The sequence below is a fragment of the Trichosurus vulpecula genome, chromosome 8, assembly GCF_011100635.1.
Source record: "Trichosurus vulpecula isolate mTriVul1 chromosome 8, mTriVul1.pri, whole genome shotgun sequence".
NCBI classification, from domain to species: domain Eukaryota; kingdom Metazoa; phylum Chordata; class Mammalia; order Diprotodontia; family Phalangeridae; genus Trichosurus; species Trichosurus vulpecula.
Genome location: NC_050580.1, coordinates 215748203 through 215762012, shown reverse-complemented (window position 1 = coordinate 215762012; position 13810 = coordinate 215748203). Strand labels below are relative to the sequence as shown.

The 13810-nt window shown below is 39.1% G+C and overlaps 1 protein-coding gene across 1 annotated transcript; it reads right to left on the bottom strand.

Annotated features, from left to right (window-relative positions):
* Positions 1–1028: 1028 nt before the first annotated feature.
* SIX6 (SIX homeobox 6) lies at positions 1029–11930 on the bottom strand. Its single transcript, XM_036737013.1, has 4 exons — positions 11834–11930; positions 3400–3411; positions 2692–3271; positions 1029–1197 (listed from the first exon to the last, which is right to left on the bottom strand). Exons 3-4 carry the CDS (start codon positions 3261–3263, stop codon positions 1029–1031), a joined length of 741 nt encoding a protein of 246 aa, XP_036592908.1. The 5' UTR covers positions 3264–3271; positions 3400–3411; positions 11834–11930.
* Between the last annotated feature and the right edge of the window lie 1880 nt (positions 11931–13810).

Here is a 13810-nt window from a genome sequence, read left to right as displayed (position 1 = left end):
CAAATTTTAAAAATATGTATGGATACTTTAAATTTGCCTGTGTGTTAATTGCACTCTCCAGACATCCGATAGGAAAAAAGAGAGGTTAGTTGCTCTAAACAAACATTTTGCTGCCTCCTAAGTAAAATAATATTTTCCCCAAGATGGGCCACTCTAATTCTGACCAGACAATGAAACACACCCGAGTGAAAGCTTAATATCATCAGAGGAGAAAGGAAAAAGCCAAAATTCTTATCTTGAGGTTACATACACACTCGCCCTACAAACGTGAACTCGTGGAGTTTAGGATTTTCTTTAAAACTTTGAAACAAATCCTATACGTAATAAAACTTCCTCACCAGATTATTTTTATTATTTCAGCTTTTCCATACAGTGCTGATCCTGCTCTAGCCAGCGCACATGCTCTACTACAGGTGTGCACAAAGAAATAACAAGCAAAAAAAAAAAAGGATAGAAAAACCTACCATGAGATCCCTTAAATAAGTAAATGAACGTCATATAGTTTTTTTAAAAACCCTTTAAAGCAAAAAATATATATAAAACAAAAAATTTTAAAATCCCAAACCACCCCATGTCTTTTCGACATGAAATATTCACGAGAGTTACAGCGCAGGCTCAAATATATTTGCAACTTAGTATTTATGTTCTCGAGGCATCCTTTCAGTAAGATCCTTTTAGAGAAAGAAAGGGCAACAGAGACTTGGTATTTAGTTTTTTCCTTTTTCCTTGTCGCATCCCACTATGACGTAAGGTTGATGTTTTTGTTTTTTGTTTGTTTTTAGTGGGGAAAAAGGTCTGTCCGCCGGGCATTCGGAGGCTGCCACTGCATCTATAGCCTGAGCTTCTTAGAAAGCAACCCAGAAGCTTCCCTACGTTGGCAGGTTGCAGGCACTAATCTTTCGTTTACTCTCTCTTTCTCTGTCCTTTGTTTTATTTTGCTTTTGTTTTGTCTTACTGTACTTTTTACATATGACTTCACTTCTTCTGTCTGTGTTTTGTGTGGGGGGATGGAGATGGTGACCTGGGCGTCAGATGTCACATTCACTGTCGCTGGATGTGATGGAAATGGCCGACGTGGCGGCTTTGCTAGACAGGCTGGCAGCGGGGCTGGCGACGGCCCCCAGAGGTTCCCCAGCGCTCTCCTCCTCGGTCTGCAGCGACCGACCTGAGCCCTGGGACAGCACCTGCTGCTGTAGCCTGCGGGGAATCAGGGACACAAGATCACAGTTCCGCCACAGATTTGGCTCTTTCCACCCCTCCCTTCCCCTCCCGTCTCTTTCCTGACCTCCCAGATTCGGAGTTAGAACCCTTCGCATACCCAGCTCACCACCTTTCCCTCACCTTGGGCATCTTCACTTAGATATTAAAGTCCACTTCCAGTCCCAGAATTGACAGGGGAAAGTAACCTGCATATTTAAGGCTTCCCACAAAAGAAGTCTCTATCCGGACACTATCTCCTCTGCGACCCATGACAGTTAAGGCCCGATCCCCAGCCTCTTTAGTTTTCCGACTCTTCTTGAATTCATGGAATTTGGGGATTTGGGGTTCCATAGTCACAAGGGATGCTTCTATTGTGTGATTTAAAAAACCGAATAGCAGAAAATACCAAAGGCCTGTCAGCTCGCACAAGGCCTCTGTTCACAGGATAAATGGAGTGGATGATCTGGCAATCTTTTCTCCCAGCGCGGTTGAATTCTACAGTACCTGCGCCTTCTACTACCGCCAGACCTCCCTTTGCATTCCCCACCACTCCCCTCCCTGCAACCTCCCTTTGCGGTCAGAGCAGGAAGCAATGATTGCAAAGAGAGGGTCCACTTGGGAGTTCAGTTGACCCACTTGGTTGCAGGGACAATTGGTGTGTGTGTGTGTGTGTGTGTGTGTGTGTGTGTGTGTGTGTGTGTAGCAGGATTTGTTTGAGGACCTTTCCAAACTGTTACTTGACTTCTCAGGGCCCTGTGACGAACGGCTGAAACAGCCCAAACTGACTTAGTCTTGAGTCTGGATCACGTCGGCTTAGACAGTCACCGCTAGGTCCCCAGCAGGGACGGGAGGGAAGAACTAGGGTCAACTGGACTTGGCCTTAGAAGAAAACTAGTGTCTCCATGGAGAATGGAGATTATTTAAAATAATTAAGTAAAATAGAACATTTTGGGGGGTTATTTACGCATATTTCTCTATATCAGATAATCCAAGCAAGGATTAGCCTCAAGAGCCGGTGCCTGAGAGGTTAGTGGGAGGGTGAGACCTAATTGGTGATTTTAGAATTGTGCATAGTTTCTTGATTTTTAATATGATTTCTGTGTTTAACCTAGAGAGGCGATTCTCCCATGGTTTTCTCGGGCCTGGTAGCAGTAGTTACTTCCGGCCGAGGGAACTGCCGCCCCAGTCAAGCGTTTACAACCCAGAACCCGAACGGAAAGGAGAAAAGGAGCCCCAGTGGGAAGATGTTCACCCAGGAGCCCTTGAACTCTCCTGACTTCTTTCAATTTAAGAGAAACTCAGAGGCTTTGCCCCCGCCAACAACCCCAAAGGATGTATCTCAGTTTCCCTTGTATTCTGCAGAGACTGCAAAGCCTCAGTTTTAACCTTCAGTATCTTAGTCTCTAGTGACGCTTAAGGAGGCGGAGGAAACTAAACTGCTCTCCCCAAACCCTTAGACACTTCAAGGCAGTCAAACACCCAGGTACTGACCTGTTTTTGGCCGCTGCTGCTCTGTCCCTTTGTCTTCGGTTTTTGAACCAGTTGCCCACTTGTGTGGGGGTAAGTCCGGTTGCCTGGGCTAGTTCTCTCTTTTTACTGGGATTGGGGTAAGGGTCCTGCAGGTACCACTCCCTAAGCAAGTGTCTCGTCCTCTCCTTGAAGCAATGAGTCTTCTGTTCCCCGTCCCAAATGGTCCGAGGTAAAGGGAACTTCTTCCTCACCCGATACTTGTCCACTGGCCCCAGAGGTCGGCCCCGGAGCTTCTCGGCTTCTTGGTAGTGAGCCTCCAGCCACAGGGCCTGTAGCTTGGCATGAGATTCCTTGGTGAATTTGTGGTTCTCCAGAATGTGGTAGAGTTCCCGGTAGTTCCCTGTGTGGAAGGCCACAATGGCCCGGGCTCGTAACACCGACTCATTCTTGTTCAGTGCTTCACAGGCTGCGGGGGCCACAGGCAGGGACCAGAGAAAGCGGCCCAAACGCTCAATGTCCCCGCTTTCCTCCAGGGTCTCGCATACCCCAGCTACTTGCTGGGGGCTGAAATTCAGAATAGGCAACTGGAACATGGAGAAAACTGCCGAGGCTGCTTTCCCCACCAGTAGCGGAGGGAGGGGATCGAAACAAATTTTAAATTTCGCCAGCAAGAGTCCAGTGAAGGATGAGGATGAGGATTATTTTCTTGATGAAGGCTGTGCCAGCTACTCCTAGGCGGCGGAGGGACTGAAAAACAGCACCGAATGTCAGGTCTATTGGGATATGTTGCCAGCGCTAGGCTTGTTGCAGAGGAAGGGTAGGGGGGAGGCGGCAATGTGGAAGGGTGGGTGGGGGAAGACAGAAAGGAGGGAGTGCTGGGAGGAAGGGTTTAAAAAAAACACACATCTAGTTCAGCTGCTGTTGCTCCTGTTTTGCTATTGGACTTGGCAGATTGGTTGCTTGCGCGCGGTGGAGACCTCCCAGTCAATCACTGTCACCATCTGCCAATCAAGACTGCGAGCAGCATAGAAGAGAGATTTCAGCACCTCCCAGCGCTCGACAGCGCCCAGAGCTCTGGTACTCACAGTTGGACTTTCTAAGGTATTTTACTGGAGTCGGAGAAAGAGACACTGTGTGGTAGGTGGACAATGGGGAGAAAGAAAGGGAAAGGAGCTCCTGTGTTTTACAATTCCCGAACCTGGCGTCGCCTTTAAGTGCTCACTAGAGAAAAACTGCTCCTGGACTCCGGGGAATTTTACTTGCTGGAGTTTCTAGTTACATAGAAAGGACAAATTGGGCAAGGAAAAAAAAAACACTATAGGGTCTAAGTCTTCAGTAAGCTTAAAACACAGCGCCTCAGGATACAAGTCCGACTAATTGAAGTCTAGAAAAATTGTGGCTGATTACACAGATTGAGACAGGTTGTATGAGGTCAGTATGTTGGGTCCATTCATTCTTCCCTATATCTATTACTGCATCTTCGTTTTTTCACCCCAGCTACAAATCTTAAAACATTCTACAGCAGTATGGACAGGAAAAGATTTATAGAAAGAGGTCAATTTCAGTTCCCTAGTGTTCAGAGATTTCTCTTCCCCACTTCTCTAAAACACCTAATACCACAACCTTAAAATTTGGAAAGGGGAATACTTTTAGCAGTCATTGATTCTGAGAATAGCTCTAAACTCCTCCAAGAAGGAGTTTCGTAGACGTCGAACTTAGCCTTTTTACACAAATAAAGCTAGTACTTTTAGGTACTTTATCAACCTACCCTTCAAGTTGAATGAACTTGAACAAATATCTAGAACAACCCTACATAAGAAGTCAATATGAAGATCAAGACAGCGAATTAAAAGCCTATTTTCGAGGCTTTAATTAGATATTCAGTTCCACCCTTCTTTGTAGGTTGGTCTTACCTCCCTCAGCTAAAGTGAAAAATTCTTAAAATGAGAATAGGAGACTCTCACCTTTGATCTCTCCAACTGAGTCTCACACATAAACCAATAAATAAGTAAATACATAATGAAAGAAGAGGAGAGTAAGGAGGAAGGGAAGAAAAAGGAAAATAAGGAAAAAAGCATCATGCTTTGATCAGGGAAAACTGATTGCTTTCAGAACCTTGAAGGATTTGAGTGCTTTATTCCACAGAATAAAGGGCTTTCTTCGAAGTGATGTTTCTGAAGAGTTTTTTAAAGGGCGATTTATTAATCATCAAAGTGTTACTGTCCCCCATCTCTTTCTCATATGGTAGTTTGATCAGCATTAATTTAGTTTGAGGGAAACAAGACAAACAGCAAGGAAAATGCTGGGAACGGCTTTTGCTAGGTACTTCCCTTTTAAAAAATGAACCACAATGGAATATTCAACATTGGTCTCAGGGCAATGGAACTGAACTGGGCCTGGATGTTTTTTCTTTAGTATCAAGTACAATTTATCTTTTGCCTGTGCGGATTTGGTAAATCAGAAGGCAGATAGATAGCGCAGATGGTTGGAGGTGTCGGGTCATATTAGGCTATGCCTCAGTACAGTGCTAAGCTCATTCTGACGGAAAACTCTGATATTATTCTCACAGATCTACACAGTTCATTAAAGATGGAGGGAAGGAAAGAAGGAGAAATAGGGAACAGGGAGCAGGAGGGAGGGAGAAACTCGGGGAAAGGGGAGAGAGAGAGAGAGAGAGAGAGAGAGAGAGAGAGAGAGAGAGAGAGAGAGAGAGAGAGAAGGAAGCCCTTTGGCCATTTACATCATTTTTTTGTGAGGCAGTTAACTAGACAGAAAGGCTTTCACTGCTGCTCATTTTTATAAAACCCGACAGGACTGAGACAAATAACAGCGGTGTTGATGATGATTAAAATGTTCAAAACCTTCCTAATTAGGGAGAACCCAGGCGGAGGAAACTTTTTCGTTCTAGATTCTCTTTGGCTTTCCCATGCAAGACAATTTAACTCATAAGTGAATGAAGAATTCATTAAAATTAATTGATTTAAATATAAATGCTGCATTGACAGTATCTATGCTTCTAGTACATTTACAATGAATCCATTTTAAAAGTGAATGAGAACCTTTGATAGAAAACAGGTAGTTCCTTTTTGCAGTTCTCTGGCTTGTCCTGAATTGAAAAGGAAGAACTGGGGAGAGATCAAAGCTACAGGGGAAACTCTCTCATGATAGCTTCTACTCTGGTTAATAAGAAAGTATTACCACCTTGGCCCCTGCATTTCTGTTATTTGCCGAGAGATAATTGTTTTCTGCTCCCATTTCCCACTGCTGTAGACTTTTTCAGTTCTCTTCCTTTCCACTTCGAGTCACACACTCAGATCCTTTTCACGCCTTTCCACGGCTAGCCTGCGGGGATCTAGGGAACAGAAAAAGCACTATGGCTTCTGCAGCTGCCTATGACTGCCGTGATCCTCCAGAATAAATGTCCCAGTGTGTACCTTAAGCCCAACTCTACTCGCCTGTAAGACTATGTGTTTTGAAAATTGTATTTTTTCCCTTTCCTTTCCTGTGAATTGAGAAGAGTGGTTTAAACAAAAGCCTTCGAAGAGACCTGGATTTTTGTGGGCAACCCCAAGTATGTGAAAGCACTCGAAAGGTGGGATAATTTGAACCTGGAAGGGTGCCCAGAGAAAAGGGTCTGCTTTTCCATGCATGTTTAACTTACTTGGGGAAAGAGAAAGGGGAGAAAGTAAAGCAGAGAGCTGTAGAATAAGAGAATGAATGTGCTCTTTTATGGAAAGATAACCTAAAAACTGTGCAAATTTTATTCCTTTATAAAATTGAGAAATACAAAACCAAGGTCCCCTTGAAGTTCACTCTAGTTCATAAACACATGGAAGGTGAGACTTAAGTTCTGGAACTATATCATCATCACCTTTCAGTTGGTTCTGAATGCACAATTAAACCTAGAGTTCTTCAGGTATTACTTGGGTCTTAGGTGCCTATCTGAAAAATGGAAATAAAAGTACTTAGACCAGCCTCACTGAGATGTTGGATGGATAATTTTTTTTAAGATGGGAAAACTTTGACTTTGTATCATTAGAAACATTCAGGTAGCTAGTGGGTTGCATAATAAAGACATTTGTGAGAGTCTAGTGAGAAAGTAGGTCTAAAACGAAATTGGACAAAAACCTTGAGTGAAGAGCTAATATGGTTCTCTCATTATTAGTCAAATTTTAGACTCTGAAATCATCAGTCTCTCAATGTAAGAGCTTTTGCTTGATTTTTATTAAATTGGGGTGGGGGAAGAAAATGATGGATTGCTACTAAGTAAACACTTTAGGGGAATTTAATAGTGAATTGCGTCCTCTTCCTTTTCTTTTTTTTTATTTTGAGGAAACAAGAAATAAGGAGAAATAAATGAGTCATCAGGAAACTTCAAGTTTAGCTGGGCATATAAATTCAAGCAAACTGGTAGTGACATAGCAGTAGGGTTTAATTCTTGGCTTTCATCTATTTATGAAATTAAGGTAGAAGGGACTGAGAAGGAACTTTGGTTTGATATTCCTCAGTTTTGTATGGAGATAAATTTTAATCTCACATATTTTATTTTGTTATATTGTTGTAAATGAACACTTCTCATTCCTCAGTCCTCTTCATCCTCAGCTTGTTTCCACCTCCTTTTCTGTCAGTTTAAAATATACAAGAAAGCAGGGCCATTCTTCAAAGGATATACCCTGTTCCATGTTATCACTCCATTTTAAATCCTATGGAACTCTGTGATTTTCTCTTGTTAACTTTTTTTTTTTTTTTATAAATCTGAAAGCTGGGACAGATATGAACCATGCAAATTTTGCTTGGGATGAATCTAATCTATACTGATGGGAGTGGAGGGCAAGAGTTTTGATAAACAAAAAAGATGAAAAAGAAGAAAGCTATAAAGTTGTTAACTATATGTAGATTTAATGCCTTTATATATTTTTATTATAAATCTCCAGTTACACAATCTCTCTAAATGTCCTCTTATAAAAATTAATACCAAGTAGCTGAGATTTTTAGTAAGTCATGGGAAGTCTTCTACTTTCCATCACATTTTCTTTACTAGAATAGAAAGGGCATTCCCAAGTTTTGTTGTTGTTCAGCTGTGTCTGTCTCTTTGTGATCCCATAGACCGTAGCATGCCAATACTGTTTATGGGGTTTTCTTGGCAAAGATACTGGAATGGTTTTGTTATTTCCTTCTCCAGTGAATTAAGGCAAACAGAGGTTAAGTGACTTGCCCAAGGTCACACAAATAGTAAACATCTGAGCCTGGATTAGAACTAAGGTCTTCCCAATTCCAGGCCCAGTGCTCTCTCCACTGAGCCACCTACCTGCCTATTCCCTAGTTATATTTAGATCTTTTCCAATTATTATACTGAATGGCAATCTATGAGCCAAGAAGTGTAAGGGAAACAGCATCACAATTCTCAGGTTTGATTGCTGTGATCATAATCATAAATCATAATCACAAAATCATAAAATTAAATGATACTAAGTTAGCATGTTTCTGTTTGCTTTTGTTCCATGTGATATTGGAGTTGAAAGTATGGAGTAGCCATGAACTTTATTTCTTCCTGTAATAATTAACTGTACTTGAATTGCTTTTTTGATAATCATGTACTAAAATGAAGATAATCTATGTTAGATCTCAGGGGCACATAGCTGGAAAATGATAACTCTGAAGGTTTGGTGATTTTGGTCAGATTTTTATGTGTTACAATCATGTGTTTCTCCAGAAACCGGCCTTTTTTAAACCATTCAAATGTGCTTTTTAAAAGCTATATGAAACACAACAGTAATTACTACATTTTAAATTTTTAAGCATTTTAGTCATTATTCTAAATTAAATGTAATTTTTCATACAACATATCATTAAAGAATTTAGTATTTTTATTTTCCAAATGATGTCCAGTGAAGATAGTCCCCCCTTTTTGCCCTCTCCATAGCCAGTGTGAAGCACATTGAATGAATTGAACATTCAATTTTATCATTTTATTATTATTTTTCATTAACAAGCATTTTTCTATCCTTCCTATCTCCCCACATTGGAAAAAGAGAAACAAAACTTTTTATTAAATATAATAGTCAAGCAAAACAAATTCCTGCATAAATTCCTGTCTAAAAGTATGTGTGTGTATGTGTGTATATGTGTATGTGTATGTGTATGAATATGTGTATGTATACATATACAGTTATGTATGTGGGCAGTTAAATGGTGAAGTAGATAGAGTGTTGGACCTGGAGACAGGAAGACCTGAGTTCAAATGTGGCCTCAGACATTTACTAGCTGTGTGACCCTGGGGAAGCCACTTAACCCCTCTCTGCCCCAATTTCCTCATCTGTAAAATGGGGATAATAATAGCACTTACCTCCCAGAGTTGCTGTAAAGATAAAATGAAATAATTTGTAAACTCCTTTGTAAACATTAAAGCACTATAAATACTAGCTTTTATTATGTATATACATGCATATTGGTGTGTATATATTTATATATATTGCACAGATATTTGCATACATACACATATGTAGATATATATACATACATACATATATATGTATGTGTAAACACACACACATATTCACTCTTTTAGAAGGTACATATGCTTCATTATCTATCCCCTGGAATTGTGGTTGGTCATCGAATTAGAGTTCTAAAGTTTTTCAGAGTTGATTGTCTTTATAATACTGTTATTGTATAAATTGTTCTGATTCTGCTCATTTAAGCCTGCATAGGTTCACATAAATCTTCCCAGGTTCCTCTGAATCATCCCCTTTTGTAATTTTTTTTTACTGTCATAATAGTATTCATTCATATCCATATGCTATGATTTGTTCAGTTATCCCCCTGTTAAGGGATACCTCCTTAGTTTCTAGTTCTTTGCCACCACAAAAATAAGTACTATCAATATTTTTGTATATATGGATGCATTTCCCCTTTTTAAGAATTTCTTTGAGAGTATAGTCTAGTAGAAGCATTTACTGGGTCAAGGTATGCACAATTTAGTGGCTTTTTGGTCATGGTTCCAAAGTGACTTGTTTTCCTTCTAATTTTAGATGGACTGGTTTTATTTGTGCAGAATATTCAATTTTTAAAAGTATTGGCTGTCTAAGTAAGGCCTAGAATTGACTTCAGACTTTTTTTCTGGGTTTTCCAGTGTATTAAATGTAACACAGAAAAATGAAACTTCCTTTTCTTATGCTTTCTTGTGAACAAATACTATTTGGAGTAATGCTGCCTTCAGGATTCTGAAGGTTTCATAGCTGTGACTATGACAATTAGTATTGCACTTCATGGGAAGGATCAAAATGAAATAATTTGTTTAATTTGATTTTTTATTTTCAGATATCCACTGATTGTAACCAAAATTGTTCATACTTTAGTTCCCTCTTCGGTAGAGTTCTGAACCAATTAAAAAAAATAATCCTAAAATAACCTAAAATTTGTGTTAAATAGGAGAAATGATTAAAACATCCGTTTTCATATAAAAAAATCTTATCTTCTGGAAATAAAGACTTGCCTATAGTATTTTAAAATAAGGCTACTATGCAATTTTGTTTGACTTATATTTTGTGACTCTCCATCATTTTGTGACATCTCCATATCAGAGCTAGAAAGACGCTTACATATGATCTAATTCAACCCATCTCCTTCACTATTTTGTGATGAGGAAGCTGAGGCCAAGAAAGAGAAATTTGCTCAGTCACATGTACTCCTCCCCGTTTCTCAGAGATATGATTAAATTCAGTTGGTAAAGAAAAAGTGTATCTCAGTATTTATATTGTCTTATCTTTCTGCTTGCTGCTCACAGACAAATTTAAAGCAGACTAAGGCAAGCCAGCATAAATGTGGTGATAACTCCATCAAAATATTTCTTGAGCTACATAACAAGTGGTCAAGCTTGTGTTCACTTATATTTTAAAAAGAGAATTGATACCTAAAAATATAACATATCCAATTTAGTATGAATATTGAAATACGTTATGAATATATTTATTTTTTTCTACTGGTTCATTCTCACTGACAGTAGATTACTTGATTTATGACAAAATCAAATATAAATATTGCCAAATTTATAAGCAAATATTGAAATAAACATAAAGTGCTCTTTCAAGAATATATGTAGAAAGAATAAAAATCAATAAAATGGAAGCATACCAATCTGTTTAAGACACTCTGGGATCATTTGTGACATCAATAAAAGTAACAACATTATCATATTACATATTACTGAATAAATAGTGAATTTAAGAGTATTCTTTAAGATCAAGGCAGCTTAGCACTCAATATTACAGTTTAGGTAGGAAAATTAATTTATTAGTTATCTTCTAAAATATTACCAAACATAAATATTGCCACTTTTGTAAGCAAATATTGAAATAAACATAAAGTGCTCTCTCAAGAATAAATATAATATAATTACACATTACCCATTAAATGTTACAATAAGATAGTGTTTTACTCTTAAAATATGGAAAGGTCAATCCTGTAAAGAATGCATAAGAGCAAAAAAGTGATCCAGAAGTAAAAAATATAAGGCAAAATATTCTCCTAAGTTTAATAAACAATAACTAGCCTAGGTATTTTCAGGCAACTTCTGATTGGGTGAATTCCCACTAATTTTTCAGCTTGACATTGTTAAAAGCACTGATTTTTAGTAGAGGAAGGTTCTTAGAAATTATTTAATCTAACTCTTTTCTTTTTCTTTTTTTATTGTTTTTAACTTGCCATACACCAAGAAACATCAACATTTCCATATACAAAGAACAGAAAAAGAGTACTGCATATGAAACCTTGAATATCTATTGTTTATAGGTTTGTAAAAAAAGTATATAATACATTTGGGGGACAGAGAGGAGAAAGGGAATGAATTTAGAACAGAAAATAAAATAAAATGAAATAGAATTTAAAATGAAAGAATATGATGCATCCAACACATTAGTTTCAAAACCATCCTGCTTGTTTGTGTATTTCCTGAACTTCTGTTCTCTTCAGTGCATTCAGTGAATTATTTCTTCTTCTTCTTCTTCTTCTTCTTCTTCTTCTTCTTCTTCTTCTTCTTCTTCTTCTTCTTCTTCTTCTTCTTCTTCTTCTTCTTCTTCTTCTTCTTCTTCTTCTTCTTCTTCTTCTCCTCCTCCTCCTCCTCCTCCTCCTCTTCTTTCTCCTCCTCCTCCTCCTCTTTCTCCTCCTCTTCCTCCTCCTCCTCCTCTTTCTCCTCCTCGTCCTCCTCTTTCTCCTCCTCCTCCTCCTCTTTCTCCACCTCCTCCTCTTCCTCCTCCTCCTCCTCCTCCTCCTCCTCCTCCTCCTCCTTCTGGTTCTTCTTGTTCTTGTTCTTCTTTTTCTTCTCCTTCTCCTTCTTCTTCTTCTTCTTCTTCTTCTTCTTCTTCTTCTTCTTCTTCTTCTTCTTCTTCTTCTCCACCTCCTCCTCCTCCTGCTCCTTTTCCTCTTCCTCTTCCTCCTCTTTCTCCTCTTCCTCCTCTTCCTCTTCCTTCATGTTCTCCTCCTCCTCTTCCTCTGTCTTCACCTCCATTTCAGACTTCTCCTCTATCACTAACCCCTCCCCTTTCTCCAATTCTCCATTCTCAATTTAAAAAGAACCTTGTCACAAATATGCATAACCAAGTAAAACAAATCTACAAATTGGCCATATTTTATAATGTATGTGTCATTCTACAATATTAGTTCATTACATGTCAGGAGGTAGGTAGGCATGTTGTATCATCATATCAATGGAGTTATGGTTGGGGCATTGATCGGATTATGCATTGATCAAAATTCTTAAGTCTTTCAAAATTTTTATTCTTTGCAATGTTTTAGTCATTGCATAAATTATTCTTCTGTTCCTGCTTCCTTCACTCTGCATCAGTTCATACCAATCTTCCAAAGTTTCTATGAAGCCATCACTTCTATAACTTCCTTTCTTTTGTTCATGCATGGTTTTTTTTATTTTTTTTCTCCCCGTTTCTATCCTCCCCCCCACTCCAAGATGGCACATGTTCTGATTGCTCCGTTCCCCAGTCAGCCCTCCCTTCTGTCACTCCACTCCTCCCCCATCCCCTTTTCCCTTACTTTCTATGCCCCATTGCCTGTATATCTTATTTTCTAGTTGCATGTAAAAACTTTTTTTTTGAACATCTGCTTTTAAAACTCTGAATTCCAAATTCTCTCCCCTCTTCCCTCCCCATCCACCCTCCCTAAGAAGGCAAGCAATTCAACATAGGACACATGTGTATCATTGTGCAAAACCCTTCCACAATACTCATGTTGTGAAAGACTATATTTTGCTCCTTCCTATCCTATCCCCCTTTGTTCAGTTTTCTCCCTTGACCCTGTCCCTTTTCAAAAGTGTTTGCTTTTGATTACCTCCTCCCCCATCTGCTCTCCCTTCTATTGTCCCCCCTTTTTATCTCGTTCCACCTTCTTTCCTCTGGGGTAAGATACCTAATTGAGTGTGTTTGTTATTCCATCTTCAGGTCAAATCCGATGAGTGCAAGATTCACTCATTCCCCCTCACCTGCCCCCTCTTCCCTTCCAACGAACTGCTTTTCCTTGCCACTTTTATGTGAGATAATTTACCCCATTCTATCTCTCCCTTTTTCCCTCTCTCAATATATTCCTCTCTCATCCCTTAGTTTTATTTTATTTTTTTAGATATCATCCCTTCATATTTAACTCACCTTGTGCCATCTATCTATCTATCTATTTATCTATCTATCTATCCATGTGTGTGAGTGTGTGTGTGTGTGCGCGTGTATTCCCTTCAGTTACCCTAATACTGAGGTCTCATGAATCATACACAGCATCTTTCCATGTAGGAATATAAACAAAACAGTTCAACTTTGGTAAGTCCCTTGTGATTTCTCTTTCTTGTTTACCTTTTCATGCTTCTTTTGATTCTTGTGTTTGTAAGTCAAATTTTCTATTCGGCTCTGGTCTTTTCACTGAGAAAGCTTGAAAGTCCTCTATTTTATTGAAAATCCATATTTTGCCTTGGAGCATGATACTCAGTTTTACTGGGTAGGTGATTCTTGGTTTTAATCCTAGCTCCATTGACCTCCAGAATATCATATTCCAGTCCCTTCAATCTCTTAATGTAGAAGCTGCTAGACTTTGTATTATTCTGATTGTGTTTCCACAATACTCAAATTGTTTCTTTCTGGCTGCT